The sequence below is a fragment of the Xiphophorus couchianus genome, chromosome 7 (genome assembly GCF_001444195.1).
Source record: "Xiphophorus couchianus chromosome 7, X_couchianus-1.0, whole genome shotgun sequence".
Taxonomy (NCBI): domain Eukaryota; kingdom Metazoa; phylum Chordata; class Actinopteri; order Cyprinodontiformes; family Poeciliidae; genus Xiphophorus; species Xiphophorus couchianus.
The window spans coordinates 9021080-9042751 of NC_040234.1; the positions used below are offsets into that span (position 1 = coordinate 9021080).

Consider the following 21672-nt stretch of genomic DNA (forward strand, 5'->3'; position numbering starts at 1 on the left):
CGAGTTAGGCTGTCCGATGCTTGACTGTGAGAGCTCGGCTCGACGACGGAGGAAATGAGAGGAAACCCTTTAAATTATTTGACTCTGACATGCCGCAGATTAAAACCGAAACATCCATCAGCATCACAAACTCACGAACCTGTGTAATGGAGGTAAGTTTGGATAGTGTAACAGTCACCTATAGGTTATTGTCTACTTATTGTCATGTGCTGTAGCGGTTTTATCGGATTAAAGAAGCTACTGGTATTTCTTTAAAATTTCACGGATCGTAATTAGGGCTTGTTTATATATATATACAAAAAACGCACACTTAATTTAAATTGTACAGTTTAACCACCTCACATCTGCTAAACTCAGATTTTTTTTTATTTGTTATTTTTGGACTAATTGAGACTACCAGCTGCGCCTGCAGAAAGAGGCAAAGTTGCGAGCTTTTGTTATTGTTTACGAACGCACGTTGTTGTTGTCTGCACAAGCATCCCTCTGATTACATCATGGTGAGTCCGGTGTGAAGATCTAAGGAGGAGATGATACCAGAACCTTCTGCTGCATCCAGGTCTTCAGGGAAAAAGTAACTATTGGTTTTCAAAACTGTGGATGACGCTATTTTGATGTAGTTTTAAATGTCCTTCTAAATTTATGTAATGAAATATGATGATTTTTGTTGTTGTTGTCTTTTTGGTTTTCCAGTGCAAACTCTCAGGCTGAGGCGACCTCCTCTGGAGCCGTCAGTCCCTCTGAGGAAGAGTCAGGGAACGAGAACCGACAGAAGAGTGTGGTGGGTTTCTTCTACCGACGCTGTTTACTTGCAGAAATGCAAACGAGAGCAGAAATAGAGTGATGGGACTCATTAACTAAAGTGAAGAGTGTGGGAATGCTTTTATAGACAAACAGTGGCTTGAAAAATTATTGATTTCAATTGAACCTTTTCACATTGTGTAACTACAACAACATATATAAGTGAATTTCTGTGACATTTCAAGTACATTTAAAAAGAAAATGTTTCCAAATAAATAGAGCGAAACCTTTTAGAAGTTTAGTGATCCAAATTAGGAAATAATATCTGTGAATATATTTTACCCCATAGGTTTTTTTTTTTTTTAAGACTGTTATGAATTTTAAAATTTAAATCTCAGTGTCATTACTGATAAAATGAAAATGTAATTATGCAGAGACGACGAAGAAGAGCGTGCAGCGTCTCGGAAAATGTCAAGAGCAAAAGAGCCAGAGCCAGCGGCAGCAGTGTTCGAAGGGCACGGGGCAAACGCGCCAAAGAGAAGCAAGTGGAGGCAGTGACCTTGTTTGAGGTGATCACCATGGGCAAGAGCGCCATACAGGTAAGATGGCTTACTCAGCGTACATTACTGGTAGACACCACCCAGTAATGGGAATTTTTATTGGGTGTGTTTTAATGTTGTTGTTGAGGTAAGAACGATAGCATAAGCAGGGTTGATGATCGCTGTAGGAAAGCGTATTTTTATGACACTGAAATCCAATCATTTCAAACCGATCTGGCAACTTGTGAAAAAGCAATTGCACCCTGAAATTAGTTTTACACCAGATGTAACACTATTCACATGCTTGCTTTCGTCTCATCTTCCACAAAATGTTTTCCCAGAAGTATTGACGATCATCAAGACGTTTGTTTTAGGATGTGATGCAGGCCTTTGTGTTGTTTTTGGTTTGAAAAAGGCGAGTGTCTCCTTTCCAATGGATACCATATTTTCTGGTTGGATGGATTCCCACAGACTTTGAAATGGGCTTTTAGCCCTTTCCAGACTGACTACATGGGGGAGTTCTGTTTGGTTTTGAAATAGTATTTTTAAAAATGCTCCTTTTTTTTTACTCCAGACATTGGTTTGACATTAAGATCAGTTTCATGATTTGAAGCATGACAACAAAGCACAATCAAACGATGTCTGTAAGAGGGCAAACATGTCTTCACATCAGTAAAGGTGAAAATAAAGTAGTGATAACAGATAAAAGGAAAATTGGTCTAACGCCTGAGGCTCTTCCTATTAAACCAACAGTTAAGTAAGAATATGTTCTAGCATAAATTAATTCTCTGACTATTATCTGGTGCCTGGACAGGCAGTGATAGATGATTGGATTGAGGCATACGTGACGGACAGAGACGCCTCTCTACTCGACCTCATCAGCTTCTTTATCCAGTGCTGTGGCTGCAAAGGCAAGCAATTCGTACACAAATGCACAATTTCAAACTCCTTCCAACAGCCAGAAACACGCCAGACACACAGAACTGGTTTTATGTGTACATCCTTCTGTTTTCGCATCCTCTCCAGGCGCGGTCACAGCAGAGATGTGCCAGAGTAAAGAGGACAAGCAAGTGAAAAGTAAAATGGTCGAGGAGCTGGATGAGGTAAACACCTTTATATTTTGTCCTGTCCTCTCCCCTGTCTGATTGTAAAGAGAGGCTGACTTAAACAGATGTGGACGTCTGTGTGTTTCAGGCTGTTGGTCTGCAGTATAAGCGATTCCTAGCTTTTCCTTGGATTCTGACCGTCACGTGGCCCATGGATGCAGTCAGTCCATGCTTTTTCTTTCTGTAGCAGATTTGTTGTGTCCGTTATCTTGATGACTTTAGATGATTTTAGCACCTTTTGTGCTATGCATTGTATTTTTTAAACCACGATAAACATGTCTGAGTTGCTGTGTATGGAACTAAACATCTTTTCCACAAACATCTTTTGTGGAACGCAAATGTACCACAACAGTATCGCCACTTTGCAATACTCTTCTATGATATAATGATGCTACTTGTCATTTTGTTGTGCTCAAATCTCTGCTGCTGTGAGTTGGAATCCTCTTTCTGTTTCCTTCTAAACTATAGGATAGTGCAGAGTATCCACTCGTGCAGTCCGGGCCGTCCGGTCGCTGGTTTCACTCAGAGTTCTGCGACTTTGTGTCGGTGCTGGTGGCTCAGTGTCAGCACAGCGTCCTTTTTGATAGCTACCTGATGAACAGCGTCATCTCGCTGCTCACTGAGCTGTCCAACTCATACGTAAGGGCGTTCAGACACACATGCACGCTTGCGGGTAAGAGACGAGACGCATGCGGATGCATATATGGAAGTCCAGCAGGGCCAAAAACATATGATTAAATTAAAAAAAAATTATTATTATGATTATTATTAATTTCTTGTGTGTGCTTGTGTCAGATGTTTTGTTAAAATGTTATTTAAAAGTTGAATCGAACACGTACTTGATAAGCAACATGCAAACTGCAAATAACAACAACAAAGCCTCAAAAACACACACACATTTCAGGTGGTTTTGGTCCGTCTGGCTTTCCACACACAAATGCAGTAATCATTGTTAAATCATTTAACTTTGACTCTTTGATCTGAATGTGTGTGTGTGTGTGTCAAGCGGTGAAGTTGCTGAGCTCTCTGCTGAGCGTGGCTCTGAGCCTGAGCGTCGGGATCGAAAACAGTCAGAAGCTGTACAACGTGCAGAGGACGAAGACGGTGAGACAGAAGACCCAGCAACTGGAGAGGACGCAGAAGAAGATCTCGGAGGTAAGATTTGTGGATTGAAAATGCTTGGAGGACTGAATGTTTGCTTTGTGTGACTGAATCGAATTTTAATGCAGTCTGACACCTCTAAAAGTTGCAGGAAAAGAGGGCGGAGGTAGAGAGCATGATGGACGTCATCTTCAAAGGGGTTTTTCTCAAAAGATATCGGTACACAACACTTCTTACATTGCTGCTTGCAATTCATTTTATTTTATTTATTTTTTAAAAGTTTGTAGCGTTTTCATGTCGACAGGTAATACTCCGCACATATTGTATACATTTGAGCAGGGATATGCTTCCAGAAATTCGCGCAGTCTGCATGGAGGAGTTGGGCTTGTGGATGAAGCTCTACAGTTCATCATTCCTCAATGATAGTTACCTCAAATACATGGGCTGGATGATGCACGATAAGGTCAACAGCTGCTTTTACAGGCAATTCAAGCAGCTTTTCAGACCCTGAAAACAAACTGAAACTCTTTATACGTCACCTTTCAGGTACCGGATGTGCGTCAGAAGTGTGTGTTAGCTCTGCAGGGTCTGTTCGGTGATCCTGTTCTCCCTAAACTAGATCTATTCATCAGTCGCTTCAAGGTAAAGAGGCTCCTTGTTTAAAGCCTTCAGCTGCACACTATGTCTTATGAATTCCTGTATCTGGCTCACAATGCAAAAATATTCACACCCCTAAGAACTTATTAGTATTTTATTGCATCACAACTGCAAACTTTAGTGTATTTTATTGGGTTTTTTTTTGCGATAGACCAACAGAAAGTTGCGCATAATTGTGGAATTGGAAGAAAAATATGACTTGGAAAGCTTTGTACAAGTCAAAAATATAAAAAGTGAGGTGCCTTTAATCTGATTCCCCTAAATAAAATGGAATGCAATCAGTTGTGCTAATTGGTGGGTAGAGTCAATCTGTGTGTAGTTCAATCTCAGTATAAATACAGTATGGAGGTATGAGAAGATTAATCAGATTGTAGAATAGAATAGATCTTTGTTGTCGACCAGAATGAGAAGTTGCCAACAGGCCAATGGTTACTTCGGAGGAGTTGCAGTGATCGACAGCTCAGGTGGCTCTATCAACACAAACGGTCAGTTATAGACTCAGTAAATCTGGCATAAATGGCGGAACTAAAGGAAGAAAGCTGTTGTTGGAAGAAACCCACAAGACATTTATGTTTACACAGGGGTCTAGGAACAAATACTTGCCACTTTTAATTTTTGAAAATTTTGTAAGAAGAAAATAAATGGTAAAAAAATAAAAATAGAAAACCAGTGGTCTTTTTCTTTCAAATTACAATTTTACACTACTTTGTGTTGAACCATCACATAAAGTACCAAAAAAACATACTAGGGTTGTTGTAATGCAGCAAACATTAAAAAAAAATGTTGAAGAGGTCAATACTTTTGAAAGGGATATATTTAATATTAGTACTTATTTAAAATAAATCCCCGGATATATTAAAGTAAGAACTATAAAAATATTTGATCAAAACTTTCAGTTAAATCGTCCACATTTCTCCCTGAGGTCCAAGCGTCCTTTATCGTCATTATATTCTCCGTCCCATTGTGTGGCAGAATCGTCTGATCTCCATGGTGCTAGATAAGGACAATGAGGTGGCAGTACAGACCATGAAACTATTGGTGCTAATCTCCAGGTAAGTTGTATTAATAATGATTCCATTTTTGTTCCCTTTTTCTTCCCCCCCTCCTCACCCCATTATCCTTCTCTCCCCTGCTCCCCAGAGCCACAGACGATGTGCTGACATCTGAAGACTACAAGCAGCTCCTTCAGGTTGTTTACTCCTCTCATCGGCCTCTCGCGGCCACTGCAGGGGAGCTGCTCTACTCAAGGTAAAAACGCCTCCGTCGCTTGGCTAAATTTACTAATTGCTTGTTTTGACAAAAACAAGAAGCGTCATTGGTCTGTTTCAGGATTCTCAGTGCTGTAGCTCCAACCTCCGATAATCAGGATGAAAGGAGCGAAGAGGACGAGCGAAGAAGACAGATGTTTGACAGACTTAAAGCTTTACTGCGGTTTTATCAGGAGTCTGAGGTGACAGGTTGTTTTTGCATTTTTTTAGTTTACAAAAAAAAAATGCTTGTTGCATTTCATATTTAATGGATGATTTTTTTTCTTCTTTTTTTAAATTTTTTATTACGTAAACCTTCAGCTCCACAAGCATGTTGTTTACCTGGTGGACAGCCTTTGGGACTGTGGTGGGTCTCTGCTGAAAGACTGGCCCACACTCACAGCTGCACTGCTGCAGAACAGCTCAGGTAGAAAAGCATGTGTGTGAGTTTGGGGTGTGTGTGGGGAGAAACCTGTTCTTTCTTGTACTGTCATAAACATGACATAACACCTGTTATGAACACGAAGGAGTCTTCGTGAATGTTTACGACTGTTGCCCTAAAGTGTGATTTGGTAAATAACGACACTTTTAATGCAAAGCTGCATTAAAACTTGCATTAAAATTCAATTAAAAATGTCAACTTTGCATTAAAAGTGTCATTATTTACCCGGATGACACTTCTTCACGACAACAGTCGTAAACATTCATGAAGACTCCTTCATGTTCATAACACGTGTTATGTCATGTTTAAGACAGTCTTATGCACACCCCTTCAAACACGGCGTTACCCAATATTCCTTTTGCTTTGTCACATAATATAATTGCAACACATTTTGAAGAACATTCTTTAAATTTGTCAATAGTTACAGAATTTCATAAGATTTTACAATCTCTTACTATTATATTGTGTAGGTATTACTCAAACCGCGGGTGTTTGTGTTGTAGGTTTTACTCCGGCAGAACAAGCTGTGATTGTGGAGATCCTGGTTGCGTCGGTGCGTCAGGCCACAGACGGGCCAGCTCTGGTAGGGAGGAGCGGGGCCAAGAAGGTAAAAAGAAGGCTGAATGATATCTCATTTTTCATCTGGTCAAACATTACGGCTTTAAATTCAAATGCCATGAACAAACTTTGTTTGCTAACAGATCATGAGCAATAGAGAAAAGAAAATTCAAGCTGACGACTGTCTAACGCTCACTGAACATCTGTTTTCTGTGCTTCCCAAGTTACTCTCCAAGGTATTTATACCACATGCAGCAGTCCATGCAATAAGCTCCGTTTACTCTATGTGGTTAAAAAATTAAATAAAAAATAATGTGAATTGTTTTATTTTGTTCCTGCAGTTTTCATGTAGTGGCGACACTGTTGCTTCCCTGATGCGGATTCCTCAGTACTTCCACCCAGACAGTCAGGAAGCTAAAAACACACAGGTCTGCATCATAGCCAGTTCCATATTAAATAATAAAATATTTTAAACTGCAATGTTTTCCTTATATTAAAACAGTTAGTGATAATTGAGGTTTATTTAAAAAAAAAACTGTATTATTTTTAAAATTGTGGGGGGAAGTGTTTCTAGTTTACCTTTTAAACAACATCCAATTTAGTTCATCTTGTCAATCCACTGCAGAGTTCTTACATTTTTTTGTGTGTTGACTTTCAGTACCGATAGATTTTATTTTATTTTTCTTGTAAAATTACATGGAAAATTGAGGCAATAGGAGCTTTAGGAAGACAACTAATCAATTATCATTTCTGTTTTTTGTTTTCGTGTGTCTTTAGTTGATAGCATAACCGAACAAAAATAGTTCATAGCCATTTCGTATGATGCCTTTTGTGCAGTCAGTTTCAAGCCTGATGACAGAGATGGCAGCTGCTTTGGACCTTCACTCGGGTCCTGCGGTTCTGGAAGCGGCGGCTCGAACATACCTCAGTCTGTGTGGCGATGGCGCAGCCTGGGCCGCGGCGGCCGGAGCCTCACGAGACTCTCTGGTCCAGCGCTGGGTGGACCGACTGACAGAGACGATGGGGGCGTCGCTCAGGGTAGGCGTCTCGGTTCCCTTTGTGCAGCCAGATATATTTTTGGAAATTAGCCGTCATCTGTTTTTAGTTCCTTTGTTGAATCAGCCACACTTTTGTCAATTTTAGATTCTGAAGAGATAAGCAAGCAGTGGCCAACATGTGGCCTTAGGGTTCCTACGCAGTATTTAAAAGTCTGGAACAGTTGGGCTTTATGATTTTCCAGCTCTTCATAAGTATGGGGGGGAAAAAATGAAAATGTGTTATGGGAAAATGTTTGCGGTTCCAGGCCTCAGATAAAAATCAGAATTCCTGAAAAATATTGTTTTTTTTGTTCTTTTTGCTTGAACTCGCATTTAAGTTGTTATTTATCTTTAATTTACCACATCACAACTTGAGCCTTTGTCCAGTTTGATTTACCCGCTGTGTTTTCAATCACAGATAAATGCACATTAATTTTAATTAGTTAATATATATATTTATTTGATAATTTTACAGCTTTTTTGGACTCTAAACTTTCTTAGATCAAGGATATCAATTACACACGCATTTGTTTTATGCAACGAAACCCTCCTTTTTTATCAAAAACTGATTAAATCTTATACTAAAGTTACGTAGATTTTAACATGCAAAATAAACATTAAACGCTCCAAAAATAGATTTTAAAAGATATGTATTGAGAGCAGTATATTCAGGTCCAGTTTGGAAAGTCTAAATGTTATGGATTTCTAACTAGAGCTGATCTGGTTACATTGAAAAACATCTGTGAAATTTATTCCTACATCAGATTGGAAGTTAACTTCAACATGAGTTTTTTTTTCTTTTCCTATGGTAAATGCTTTGCTCTCAATTTTCCAAATGTAAAAAAAATAGCTAAATGGAGTATTGGGGAAAAAAAATAAAATAATTTTTAGTGACAATCTTTTCAGGAATTATTCACACTTCAAAATTGACTTGGTTTTAGAAAATAGAAGATCTGTGTAACTGACAGGCCTCAAATTTTTCCAATAATTTAATTAGAGAAGTCTTACGTTTTGTTCATAAGCGTAGAATTTATGTTCTGTGAAATAAACAGTGAGTCCTACCTAACTGGGTTGTTTTTCTGTTTACCCGCTCTCTTGCAGCGTGGCTGTTTTTCTGCTGAGGAAGACGAGACGAGACAAATTGTAGCGACACTGAAGAAACTCAGAGCTTTCCACAAGTGAGATCTGGCCGACGAGGACGCGCAGCCAACTCAACGGTTTAGTGTAACCTGCTTCTAGATCGATCCTGTTCCAACCTGTCTCTGTCTGCGTTGTTTTAGCTGTCATGACCTCAGTCGATGGGGCGTGTTTGACCTGCTGTCTCCTCTCCTGACGGAGGACGGCAGACTGGGAGGACCACCGCCAGAGGTACCGTCATGAAGTTAGACACTTTTAATGGTTTTTGTTCTCAGTGTTTTGCTCTGATGAGGTGCTGTTTCCACAGGTGCTGGAGGAGGCACTGCAGTGCATGTCGTTTGCCATGCTGTGGTCCCTCAGTACGAGCAGCCAAACTCTAACTTGCAGGGTGAGTTACATCTACATCATGAAAACATGATCAATCTGAATCCTGCTTTCACTGCAGCAGTGTACTTGAACTACTTTGTATGTGCAGGCTTGTTATGAGTAGGGAACTTTCTTCTCCAATTCAAAATGTACGTTAAGAAAATACTGTACTGTACTGTTTATTTGGCTGTGATTACTTTATATTTATATATACTTTATATACTTTATTTTAATTGTAAAGTCTAAATACACACACCATGGGTATGAATTCCATGTTCATTTAGTTTTTTTTAATCATGTATTTGAGCTGTTGTCTGGGTGGATGATGATATAACATTTCAACGCATTTTAGGTATTAAAATTACATTTATTGAGGATATTTTTAGGTCACATATAATGAAAACTTCACATACAGATTCAGTTCAATGGGGAAAATCAATCCAGATTGATTTTCACTGGTGACGCAAAACTACAGCAACAAACGTCCGGCATGATTCTGATTGGATATTTGACTGCTGTTCTTGGCAGTGGCGGTAGAGTTCATTTGAACTGGTTCGTGCTCACGATTCGGTGCCTCAAACTCCAATAGGTTGCACCTTAATGTTAGCCAGCTTCATTTACTCCAAAGCCGGTTTGGTTGTGCGTTTGGGGTCATTGTGCTGTGGGAACATCCAACTTTCTCCAACTTTCAACCATCTAGCTGTTCGTTTGCGATTAAAAATAAAAATAAAAAAATCCGGTGGTATTCCTCCTTCTTCGGTATCCCATCAGATGTTAGAATCCACAATTCAATTCCATTCAGTAAAACTTTTATTTGTCCCCAAGGGGCAGTTCAAACAGCGAGATGTTAAAAACAGACATAGGATCGTCACGATGCCGCCACCCCCATGCTTGACAGCCGATAAAGCGTTCTCATGTGTGAAAACTTCAGGTTCACCCCTCTGTGTAAACCTCATGTCGTAATGGCCAAATAGTTCAGTGTTTGTTTCTGTGCGACTTGCTGTGAACGGTGACAGTACGCCACTATTTGTCAGTTCAATGCAGGCTTGATTCTCACTAAATTGCTTTCATTTGAGGATGAATTTTGGAAATCAACCAGTTTATATGAACTTTACCAACATTCCTAAAAAAGAAAAAAACATAGGTCATATATCTAGTCGGAGTGTATCAATCGTCAATTTTAGGAGATTTATGCTTAGCATGATTGTGTTTCCACTATCTGGAAAGGTGGATGCATTTTTCTAGCTTTGTGATCCCACTGGAAAACTTTGGAGATGCAATGTGTATATATTTTTTTGTTTGTTTGTTTTTTTTAGGAGAAAGCTGTGGCCCAGAGGCTCCAGCTGCGTCTCTTCTGTGAGAGGAGCTATCGGTGTCTCTCCCACTGCAACCACAGTGTGAAGAATCAGGTACAGCGGGAAGCAGGGTGAAGAACATCTTACCACCTTCTTTCCTAACCTTTTCCTTTTCCTCAGGCCTTCCTGGGTGTGTGCGATGTCCTGACGGCTCACTCATACCAGATGCAGGTGTGGGATCCCACCTGCTTCGGGCCTCTGCTCTACACTCCCAGTCCCAAACTGCAGAGGGCGCTGCTTACCTTTGTATGCATGAACGTGTTTGTCGTCCCAGACAGCGACAACCAGAGCAGAGGTAAGATTTATTTATTTTTTATTTCACTTTAACCTTCATATAGAGAATTATATACCCACATAAAATATTCTGCTGCCAATTTAAATGGTCATCATTTGAGGGTTTTTTATCTCAGAAAGTTGTAACAGAAGTTGACGGCATAAACTTCAGGATGTTTATGACATTAGCCAAAAATAATAATAATAAAAAAAGATGTTTTCACAATAAAAACATGCTGGACAAATATCTAATTTCAAAAATATTGCTTGATATAGTTACAGTACTTTGTGTTTATCTGATATTTCTTTCTTTGTGCATAGAAATTAAGAAAACAAAATCATGATGCTGAAATAGCATAAGCATGAATAAGAATTAAGTGTAACGAAGTAACACAGAATAAAACGGGACAAAGTTCTTAAAGTAAACATGTTATTTAGAATTTATCATGGTTTGTTAGATTATACTCATGATGGCTGTCCTTAAACCTAATTAATTCATCATTTTGGCACTTGTGGCTTTCAGCTAATGAAAAACATAGAAATTCTGTTTCTCAGAACAGAAACTTATAATAAGACAATTAGTACAGTTAGTTTTTGTTTTTAGACTGAGCTGTCGGACGTCAATATTTTTATGAAACTTGTCAGCAGAGGGAACCATGAAAATCAAACTGCGTAATGGGCTTTGTTTTGAAATCCTTTCAAGACCGCAATAATCAGTGTTGCTTGAACACCTCTTTCACAGTTGTTTTTCTTCCTTCCACTCAACTTTCCATCACTGTGCTAGGATTAGATTCATCAACAATGACCTGTTGAGGCTTACACTCCTTCTGGAGGATGTCAGCAGCCTTCCCCATGTTTGCTTAGACTATAGCATAACATTTTTGTATTAAACGTCCTCTTTTTATTAAATGATAGTATGTAAGTTTTCTGAGAGTCTGTAAGCTGCAAGCAACAATCAATGACATTAACAGAAATAAGTGCTTGAAATGTATTACTTTGTGTGTAATTAATTAATGTAATCTGAATTGAATTGCTGAAATTAATCAACTTCACGCTGATATTCTGTCTTATTTAGATGAAGCTGTAGGTTTCCTTCAAAACTTGACGAGGATATTAAAAGGAAAAAAGGACCAGGGGGTAAATTTTTTTTTTGAAAAAGTATGTTATGTTAAAAAAAAAGTGATGTTTTTGATGGAACCTAGAGCATTTGCACATTTTGGGCCTTTGCAATTCAGGTAGATCAAACCATCAGAGAAAGCAAATGTTCTCCAACATTTAAGAGATGACAAGATTTTGCTTTTCATCTGAACCACAAAAAAACCAACAACCCCCCCCCCCCCCAGGAAAATACAAAAATAGAAAACAGATTTAGCTTTATAAAGTTCTTTTTGCTGTTTTTTTTTGTTCGAGGCCGGCAGAGGAGTAAAAGTGCAAAGAGTTGCACACAAAGTTGAGTGTGGAGAACTTTCCTTCCCTGCAGTGTTGCACAGTAGATGGCACTGTCACTCCGCGTCGCCTCACAGTAGAAAACCCCGCAGCTTCCTGCGCGCACAGCCGCGCCGATTATTAAATGCACGGCCACACGTTTGGCTTAATAAGTCGCAGCAGAGCCGCTTGCCCGACTGTAAACCTCTCCCGATTTCCAACCTGACCTGACAATTGACCCCCCCCCCTCCCATTTACAAAGGAGGCCCCATTAATACCTTCAGACTGAAACAGGATTGACTAATTTGTATGGAAGCGTGTTCGACTTTGTTATGCAAAGCGATGCAGCGTGTAAACCCGATGATGATGATGACGGCGGCGCGCTCCTCTTTGATTCATAATGAAGAAAACGAGTGACGTGTGGGGGGAAAAAGAATAGGGTGATTTCTTTGCAGAGTCCTGCAGGTAAACGTCTGAATTCATTCGCCGCATCCGAAATATTTCATTGTCTCTCATAGCGGCTTCTGCTTCCACAGACATATTGCATCCAAAATGTGGGAGAAGTCCGGGAAAAGCCAATAACTGTCCTGGTGGGACTCTCTTAAATGTTCAAGCAAATGTAATCCAAGATTATTGGTTTTTGAACATGTAATAAAAAGCTATTGTTTTATTGGATATTCCTGGTAATGATTTTGTTATATGGACAGTGTTTTCTATTAGCTGCGGGATCAGAGATCACTCAGAGGGCAGGGGCACTGAGGTAAATCAAAAAAAAAAAAAAAAAATCAGGGCAATCTCTTTCCGTGAGAAAATTCCATTAACTCTGGCTCGCCTCCGAGACCATTTTATTAGCCTTGAGAAAGATTGAAGCCACATGGTGTCACACCCATAACTACAGTCTGATGTTATCTTTGATTTCCACCTGCTAAAGCCATCGTCCCAAGACTCAAACTCTCACTCTCCTCGTTTAGGCTTTGTTCTTCTTTCTTTTCTTTCCATTATATGATTCTGTGTGATTAATCCCTCTCTTTTTTTTTTTTTGCGTCATTCCCATATTTTTCTCCTCGTCTTTTTTTTTTTTTTTTTTTGTACTTCTTGACCATTTCACATCCAATCACGTGTTTCAACCGCACCCCACCCCTCCTCTTCCTCAGTCAGCGAGAGCTCTGAAGTGGAGAGGCTGGAGGAGCTTCACAGGAGAAGGAATCTGCTGGCGGCCTACTGCAAGCTGATCGTACACGGAGTGCTGGAGATGAGCACGGCGGCGGGAATCTACACGCACTACATGAAGGTGAAGGTTAACTCGGTCAGATGGGTTGGATGCTAGAGATCGCATCTATTCACGTTCATATATACGTACTGATTCATTATTATGTTTTTTTTGTTGTTGTTGCCAAAATCAACAAAGTTCTTGTGTCTGATAGGGTTAAGGTTACAATCCTTATTTTTTTTAACATTTGACCACAACAACAAAAACGTGTGTATTCTATTTTTCTTCACATTTCGTGTAAGAACAGAATTAAATTTTACTTCCCAAATTCAGTCACTAAATAAATAAATATTTTTTCTTGGCTTTATTTTAAGAGGCATCATAAACATTTCTGAAAAAAAAAGTACATTTTGATGAATATTCATTTGACTCAACTTTTTCATTTCTGTATCATATGGTCTTTGCTTTTCCAAGATATTTGGTATTTCATTATCGTGCAAAATTTTCAAAAGAGCAATTTTCCCCCCCCCAACACAGGAATGAAGTAAACAAACAAACGAACAAAAAACCCCCCGATCAGTTTGGATGCTATTTGTGCTTTTTTCCCTCTTAATCATAAATTGAAATGACTTCCATGAATCCTTATAGTGCATTAAGTTTGAGCATATTACTTCCAAGTACAATCAAAAAGAAACAAGAATACCACCTGAACATTTGGGGTCTAGCGATGCATTCAATTTGCCTCCGAACTTCCTGGCAATGACATCGAACCGGAGCTGCACATGTTCAAGTCTGAAAACCAGTGCTATTTCCTAATTATCGTAGTGTTAGTAGTAAAGTACTGCTGTATTTTTATCTTTTATTTTTCAGTTCAGATACTAAAAAAAAAAAGTTTCATAACAAAGGGTGGATGCCCCAGTTATTTCAACTTCCTGAAATAATGTTTCTTCTAAAAAGTAAAAATTGAGATTGTCCATTTGAATATAACATGTCCAGTGCACTTAAGGTTTGATATGATGTAAATTAGTGACGTTAGGCATAATTGGTAAGGGCATAATTAAGCCATTTTTGCAGTTCCGGTTTGTAGGATACTTTATTTATGTGTCAAATATGCATCATTGTGCAGTTCAGCTGCAGTAAGGCTGGGGGATTTTGTTTAAAAGATTTAAAGAAATACAAACGGTCAAAAGTGCTGATCAGTAGTTTATGTTTCAGTGTTGGGATAAGACGTTAGGGTTCCAAGTAAACCTAAACTTGGAGTTTAAGTTGCAGTTTCAAATATTGCCTAAAAACTGTGTATATTCTCAGCTATCTGCTGGTGCTATACATGACGTCAAATGATGCATCTTCCAGTGACCTATTGCAAAATGACTCCATTTATTTATTTATTTTTGTCCCCAGCATTACAGCGACTTTGGCGACATCATCAAGGAAACGATTTACAGGACCAGACAGACGGATAAAATCGAGAGCACTCGTACTCTGGTGCTCTGCTTGCAGCAGGTAAAACATGGTTTGCTCATACAAAAACAAAACGACAACAACAAAAAAGTCAACCTCCTCTCCTGTCAGCACAGCTGCTGATGAGTTTTTTTTTTTTTTTTTCCTCCCCAGCTGTTTGTGCAGCTTAAGCGGGAACAAGAGAGCGGTGGCAGGGCTCACTCGGGCGTGCAGACTTTCACCTGCATTAAGGAGCTGGCCAGGCGCTTCGCCCTCACGTTCGGAGACCTCGTCAAGTTTCGCGAGTGTCTCGTCATGATCCACAGGTCAGCCAGGCGCTCCTCGCGCTCTCCCGACTGTTTTCGGATGCGCGTCGGTTCCGATTTCCGTTCGCTCAAGTTCTCGTGCGAATGTGTTTAGGAACGGCATGGAGTTTGTGTTCCAAGAATTCAGACAGACTCCAGACAACGCAACACCGCTGTACCTCAACTACCTGACCCTCCTTAGCGAGTTCTCCAACAAACTGCTCAAGCCAGACAAGAAGGCAGTGTGAGTGTTGCAAGCAACGGGCAACTTGGATGGATATGAACTTTGACATTTCTCAAACTCTTTATTTTTTTCCCTCCCTCTGTATTCTCAGGCTCTCCTACCTGCAAAAACTCACCGCAGAGCACATAATTGACCTCAGGGAGGAGTGCTGGCAGCCGCTCATCTACTATCGTGCGTCTTTATTGGCCGTGGCAGAAATGGAGGACGCCGTGTCGTATGTGAGCTCAGACAGGAGGCCCTGCCTTCACAGTCGCTCTCCTGTCTCCAAACAAAAACCGGAAGGTATGACCCTGCGCCTTTCTTTGTAGAATGAGAGAGGGCTCCGACATAGTCTGGAAAAGTAGGGGTTTGATTTAAATATCTTCTAGTTCTAGGTAAGTTTGGAGAAACAAGAGGAGCCGGGGAAAAAATATTTCCAGACTTTATTCCCTTCTTCGTCCTTCCTTCTCTGCTTTCTTTTACATTTTTGTCTTTCCTTTCTCTTATACCTTTCTTTGAGTCCTTCTTTCCTTTTCTGTCCATCCATGCATCCTTGTCATTATTTTTTATTTTATCCTACTTTCTTTCCTTCCTGTTTTGATTTCTTTTGTACTTCATTTCTTCCCTTAATTGTATCCATCCTTCCCTGCCTTGCTTACCTCACTTCCTCATGTCCATTCTATCCTTCACATAATCCTTCCTTTTGTAGTGTTTTTTCATTGTTTATCTTTCCTTTTCTTCTGTTTCTTGTCTTCTATTGTACCTCCTGTCTTTATTTTCCTTTTTTTCTTCCCTGCTTTCATTCCTTCGCATCCTTCCTTCCTTTTTATTCTCGTTTTTCTGTTTTTTTTGTGTCCTTCTCTCCTTCCTGTCATAATTTTAATTGTGAACTTAATGTTTTATATTTTAAAATGACCATGAAGAACTGAGTCTGGAAAAGTTGGTTGCTGACACATGTTGCCTCTTAATTATGTTTTTAGGATACAAGTCCCTAAGTCAAGGTCGCCCAGCTGAACAAGTCACTAAGGTTAACAAACCCAGCATCAGCCACAGGTGATGAAGCTTTTTTTTAAACGATTCACAAAAGCAGTTGATTCACATTATTTTTACCCAAATCACCTCCTCAGCTCTCAGGTGAACCCGGGTGACACGGATCCGTTCTCCGTCCCTCCGGAGCTCCACGGAAGAAGCTTCAACATGGCTGCCACTGTCCTCTGCAACAACAGCGAGTCAGATGACGGCAGCGTGGACATCGAGCTGTGAGGACCAGGAAGTGGGAGCGGACCGTCTCTCCTGACCGGACAGGACTTCCATTAGCTGTCTCTTCTAAATCTGCACCTGATATCTAGTGTCCACTTCGCTAGGTTGTGCAGAGATCCAGACTCCAATGTTTTGTTACGTTTAAACAATTAGTGTTTTAAGTTCTAAAGGGGAAAATATGACCAAAATCATGTTAAGTTTTAATGCTGTTTGTGTTATTTAGTTGGTTTTTTTGTCATATCGTAAAGCATTTTTTTGTTTTTGTTTCTAGCAATACTTGATACGCGACATAAGCTGGTAGTTGAAGTAGTGCCAAACTAAGAAACACTATTTATTTATTAAAGGATCCAGGGTTCCTATACAGTCTTGAAAAGTGAGAAATTTTGCTTTTACAGCTTTCCAGGTTTGGATAAGTACAGAGAATACCAAACTAACAATGAAAAAATGTGTTTCCTGCCTGGGTTCTATTTTCTAAACTAAATGTATTAGGGGAACATTGGGATTAATATTTTGATGATATTCTAGTTTGCTTCATTACAAACTTTACTAACTGAAAACTCAAAATTGAATGCGCTCAAGAATGGGGGAAAAAAAGGGGAAGTTTTAGTTTTTCTGACAGAAGTTTAATTTTTGAAATACATTTTTAGTTTGTAGAATTAGAAGAATGTATTGAATATCATGAACTGTGCTTTTAAGAACCTACATTTAAACCCTATCAAGAAAAACCTTGATGGTGTGTTATCCCAGATGTCAAAAAGCTGATGTATGTAATGTTTGCAAGATTGCTGGAAAAATCTAGAAACTTGTGACTGGAAAGGTCTGGAAATTTAAAATAGAGATGTGTGGGAACCCTGTGGAAATCACCGATTGAGACTGAACTGACTTTCAGAAACTGAATATATTCAAGAAAAATGTAAAAATATCAGAATAACCGGAAACGCCGAATCACAGAGAAGTTTGAAAGTGTATAGTGATGTCAACATCTGGATAGTTTGGAATTCCTAACTCAAAAATATGCTTAATCTAAATGCTTAAGAAATAACGATAAATACCTTTTTTCTTTTTAGGATTACTTTAAAACCCAAAGACCATGTGATAAAACAGGGCTTGCGTACAGTTACTTTTTTTTTAAAAGTAGTATTTAAGGCAGAATAAGAATAAAACACCCTGACCATTTTACAAAATCACAGAAAAAGTTTGTACTTACAAACTTATAACAGGTTGTAAATTCAGTGAGAAACAGTCTGTAAAATCTTGTGCGTATGAACCAAGTAGCTGCTGCCCCAAAACAGAAAACACACCTCGGCTGACGAGTAAAACTGTCCAGAACGTCTTTTGGACATGTCGGCAAAGAGCGACCAACTCTGTATCTGTGAAGTTAGAAGGATTTTTTCCCCCTCCTCTGGCCTCATAAATATCATTTCTGATTGTCACTTGTGGATTTATGTTCTATCAAAGTGTGACACCGCTCACGCAGTCATTACATTATGAGTTAGAAAGTGTCTTTTAAACCTTCTGGTCGATCAGGGTTTGATTACACGCACATGATTTTACATCAAGGACTATTTGTATTATGTGACTATTATATATATTTTTTAGACAGTGCTGTAATAAAAAAATACATCTTTAAGTTCATCAATTTAGCTTTTTATATCGGTGTCGGATTTCATTGGCTCTGTTGGCAATTATTCGTCATGACAGTTTGTATCTATTTGTAATCTAAATCATTTGAATAAAACGATACCTGTAGCCTCTTAATGATGCATACAATCCTTGACCGTATGAAAAAAAACTTGAATGTATTCTATTATATGAAAAGTTTATTTCAGCTGAGACATTCAGAACGTTGATCAGTAAAATAAATGTCCCGTTAATAACTGTAGCTAAAATGTTTCAAATATTAGTCTAATAGAAAGATTGAATGCTTATTTTGAATTTATTTTTTGCAGTACTACATCATAGCCTGTACCTGAATTTTCCTCACGATACTAACGCCATCATTTTTGCATCATTGCTCAATTTTCCTTTCAGCCAATGTATCGAAACATACAAAACATTTCTCAGTGTTTACCTTCCTGCCGAATCCTTAAGCAACTTCATACCCATGTGGAAAAAAGCAAAAAAAAATATAAAATAAAATAAATAAATTATGTTTTTGGCATCGGAACATTTATGCAGGTGTGAGTGCACAGCAGAAGTAAAACGGTGACAGAGCAATATGGGCAACTGGAAAAAAACAACTAAACAAAAACAAGAAAACCATACATTCTGAGAATGTCCTACATTCTTTTCAGATGAAATTAGTCATATAGTATAAAAACCAGCACTATTCCTTTACTGTTGGATCTAAAGCTTCATTATTAATAAAAAAAAAAACAAAAAAAAACAACCAAATCTTCCTTTATTTCCTCTCGAAGCACATTCACGCAAAGTACTCTGTACCATAGAAAAATGTCTAAAACTCCACATCATTTACAACACGGCAAACTCATAATAAATATGTACAGTACTTCATAAATTCATCTCAAATAATTTAGAAACCCAGCTCTACGTTAAAGTCCTAATGAATGCAGACACGTTCAGTATGCGGTTTGTGTGTGGTCATGTGAACGGCGAGCAGAAGGCTTAGACTGTGGCTCGTTAGGAGTTTACAGCAACAGACCCTTTAAGCATTTACAGCCTTGTAGAAAACCCCTTTGATATGATCACTGGAATGTAACATTAGCCAATAAATCTGATCCCTGAATGGTCTCTTAAAACTATTCAGGGAGATCTGGTGTAGAACTAATGCCGTTTGGCAACTCCGATGTTTTGGTGCAGCAGGACGTTCCCTGAATGATCCGTGACGGTAAAGGCTTCTTAACATGAGGAGGGAACAATAGCGAAAGAAAGAAAAAAAAAAGAAAAAGACCTACAGCTTTCAACATTATTAAGTCATCTCTGGTGATTTTTTTTTTTTTTTAAAGTGTAACACATGAAAATATAAAGTTGCCTCTCCGAGTGCTGGAAACCTTGCAGCGCCACACTCTTTTTAACCATTCGTTCGTTAGACGTGCGGGACTTCGAGATGTCTAAGGCGTCTTCTGGTTTTTGAGTCTTGCGTCTGTTGATTTATTTATTTTTTTCGCGTTGCGCTGTTTTCATAACCACGTCACGTTGACTGTATATACGGAAGAGGAGGGGTGGGAGGTTGGGGTCATTCGAAGTCGTCTTCGTACTCGTATTCGTCCATGTCCAGGTTGCAGTGTGGCGTGGGGATCTCAAAGAAGTGTCTCTTCGTCAGACCCAGCTCGCTGGAGATGTGCTGCCCCAACGGGCTCAAGGGATTATCATACCTAAACAGACACAAGGAGACGGGGATTACCAATAATACAGTTGTTGGATACCAATAAATCCTCTGGAAATTCTCTACAGGACATTAAGGTGCTATTAATTAATGCTGGATTTAAACAATCATGCTGAAAATGTATTCCAAGACTTATGACACTGTTAGAAGTGCCAATCGGCAAACTTTTTGTTTGTCGATTGGCGGGCTCTTCTAACAGGTATGTGTCCTGCAAAAGTATTCACACCCTTTGGACTACATTTTATTGGGATTTTTAAATTTTTTTTTGGGATGGACCAATACAAAGCGGAAGGTACTGTAGATGATGCACGGTTTTCTGTCTCTATCGGCGTCGGACATCTAAACACTGAAATCCTTCTCCATTCTTTGCAACAAAGCTCCAGATCAGTCAGATTAAAATCGATATTCAAGTCTTGCAACGGATTATTAGTTGGATTTAGATGCAAATCTTTGATTCCTGCTGGAAGGTGACGCTCTGAGCTGAATACAAAAGCATGCCACTATTCCCAGATTGTCACAATCTCTCTTTCACTTCACATCTATGTGCTGTCTTTCTAGAACTACACGACTCCTGGTGGTAGTATGTTGGCGTAGCTCACTTACGTTCTGATTTGTTCTTTTTCAAAAGAAAAAAAAATGTTTATAATATTTTTGGTTTTGGTTCTGCATGTTTGGGACAATTGTTCCCTTTGGTTTATGATGCTGTGCAGCTGGAAGGATTTAAAAAAAAAATTATCATTATTTTTGGACAATTGATATCCGTGGCAGCAGGGTATTTATTTATTTATTTTTTTTGCACAACTGGGAGCAGCTGATCCAAAGCTCAAATAATGCCCTGAATTATAAACCCAAATCCTAGAGAAGTTGATAAAGAGGAGAGGAGGAGGAAGTTTAAACCATCAATCACAACGGATAAGGATCACATCTCCTACTTCAACATCTAACCATATAATCAGAAAAAGATTTTTAAAAATAAGTGGCAAAAGCAAATGAAGTAGATTATTTATTTATTCCCTTCGAGATAAATAAAGTAGTTTTGAATTGAATTTGTGTTGGCCCATCTCGTAAAACAGGACAATTGGTGATTGTAATATGACAAAGCATTTCAACCAAGTTCAAGGGTTATTAACACGTCTGGATTTCACTGTGTGCGCGCTAAATTCGATAGAATGATAAAAATGCATATATTTTTAAAATGAATTTCCAACTTGTGCCATTTCTACACATTCAACAGCAGTATGGGGTAAATGAACCCATGGTATGAACACGGGCGGGAAACACGTTTGCTTTCTTGCCAGGAGTTGAAGAATAATCAAACCTGGCAGCAGAAGACGGTTTCTCATTGACGAGAAACCGAGATCGCCGTTTTTCTACAAACTTACCACATGGTGCCGATAAAGCTTTAAAGGACGCCAAAAGCCGGAATGAGTGAAATTAGTCGTCATGGCAAGGAAGCAAGTAAAATAGATTTATCCATGACCTTGAACCGCGTCTTTTAGCAAGCAGATGTAACCGGAAAGGACACAGGAGCACCACACGAAGGCAGGGACAGATGTGGAGGAGCTTTCATGTTTTCCCTCAGGTAAAATAAAGATTTAAATGTAAAAAGCTGTAAGTTTCGGTAAAAAACTTCCAGGTCTACTTTCTGTCTTGAATGCGTGAATATTTGGCGGGGGGAGGATAGACGCTAGGAGTAGGTTTAGGTTGAAACTTTCCCAGAGAGAAGGAACAAAAAAAACAAAAGGGAAGGAGGAAAACTTTTGGCCCTGCTGAGACCCTGAGTGTCTTACCTGCTCTGGGGAGTTGCCTGTCTTTAGAGGTCAGTGGTGTTCCTAAAAGCGCCACACAACATGCCTGTCAACAGCCTGGTTTTATCACTGATTCACTGTCAGAGGGGTCGGGGGGAG

At 39.1% G+C, this 21672-nt stretch overlaps 2 protein-coding genes across 5 annotated transcripts in view; one reads left to right on the forward strand and one right to left on the reverse strand.

The window, feature by feature from the left end:
- Positions 1–18544, forward strand: LOC114147705 (cohesin subunit SA-2). Of its 2 annotated transcripts, XM_028022264.1 has the most exons (32): positions 1–152; positions 477–571; positions 691–778; positions 1173–1337; positions 2092–2188; positions 2304–2380; positions 2472–2543; positions 2852–3056; positions 3390–3538; positions 3630–3703; positions 3824–3947; positions 4031–4126; positions 5114–5193; positions 5282–5389; positions 5471–5591; positions 5710–5815; positions 6334–6437; positions 6532–6624; positions 6730–6816; positions 7226–7426; positions 8527–8603; positions 8706–8793; positions 8870–8950; positions 10245–10337; positions 10404–10578; positions 13136–13272; positions 14593–14694; positions 14806–14957; positions 15052–15180; positions 15272–15462; positions 16140–16212; positions 16287–18544. In XM_028022264.1, the coding sequence occupies exons 2-32, from the start codon at positions 528–530 to the stop codon at positions 16420–16422; spliced, it is 3525 nt and encodes a 1174-aa protein (XP_027878065.1). In that variant the 5' UTR covers positions 1–152; positions 477–527; the 3' UTR covers positions 16423–18544. The 2 variants fall into 2 exon arrangements, with proteins under 2 accessions (XP_027878065.1, XP_027878066.1); XM_028022265.1 differs by lacking the exons at positions 16140–16212; positions 16287–18544 and adding an exon at positions 15489–15670 and having other exon boundaries at positions 15272–15398.
- ppp2r3b (protein phosphatase 2, regulatory subunit B'', beta) overlaps positions 18337–21672 on the reverse strand; it is a 24108-nt gene continuing 20772 nt past the window's right edge. For 2 of the 3 annotated variants that reach the window (XM_028022266.1, XM_028022268.1), the window contains one exon: positions 18337–19754. In XM_028022266.1, the coding sequence (XP_027878067.1) occupies positions 19616–19754 (139 nt within the window). In that variant the 3' untranslated portion in view covers positions 18337–19615. Of the gene's footprint in view, positions 19755–21555; positions 21598–21672 lie in introns of all 3 variants that reach the window. The other variant, XM_028022267.1, reaches the window with a different exon arrangement.

Bases quoted from the DNA above. Each gene is read 5' to 3' on its own strand.
- LOC114147705 (XM_028022264.1), top strand. From the start codon at position 528: ATGATACCAGAACCTTCTGCTGCATCCAGGTCTTCAGGGAAAAA. The intron at 3,704-3,823 runs GTACACAACACT...ACATTTGAGCAG, and splicing joins GTTTTTCTCAAAAGATATCG to GGATATGCTTCCAGAAATTC. The intron at 15,181-15,271 runs GTGAGTGTTGCA...CTGTATTCTCAG, and splicing joins AAGCCAGACAAGAAGGCAGT to GCTCTCCTACCTGCAAAAAC.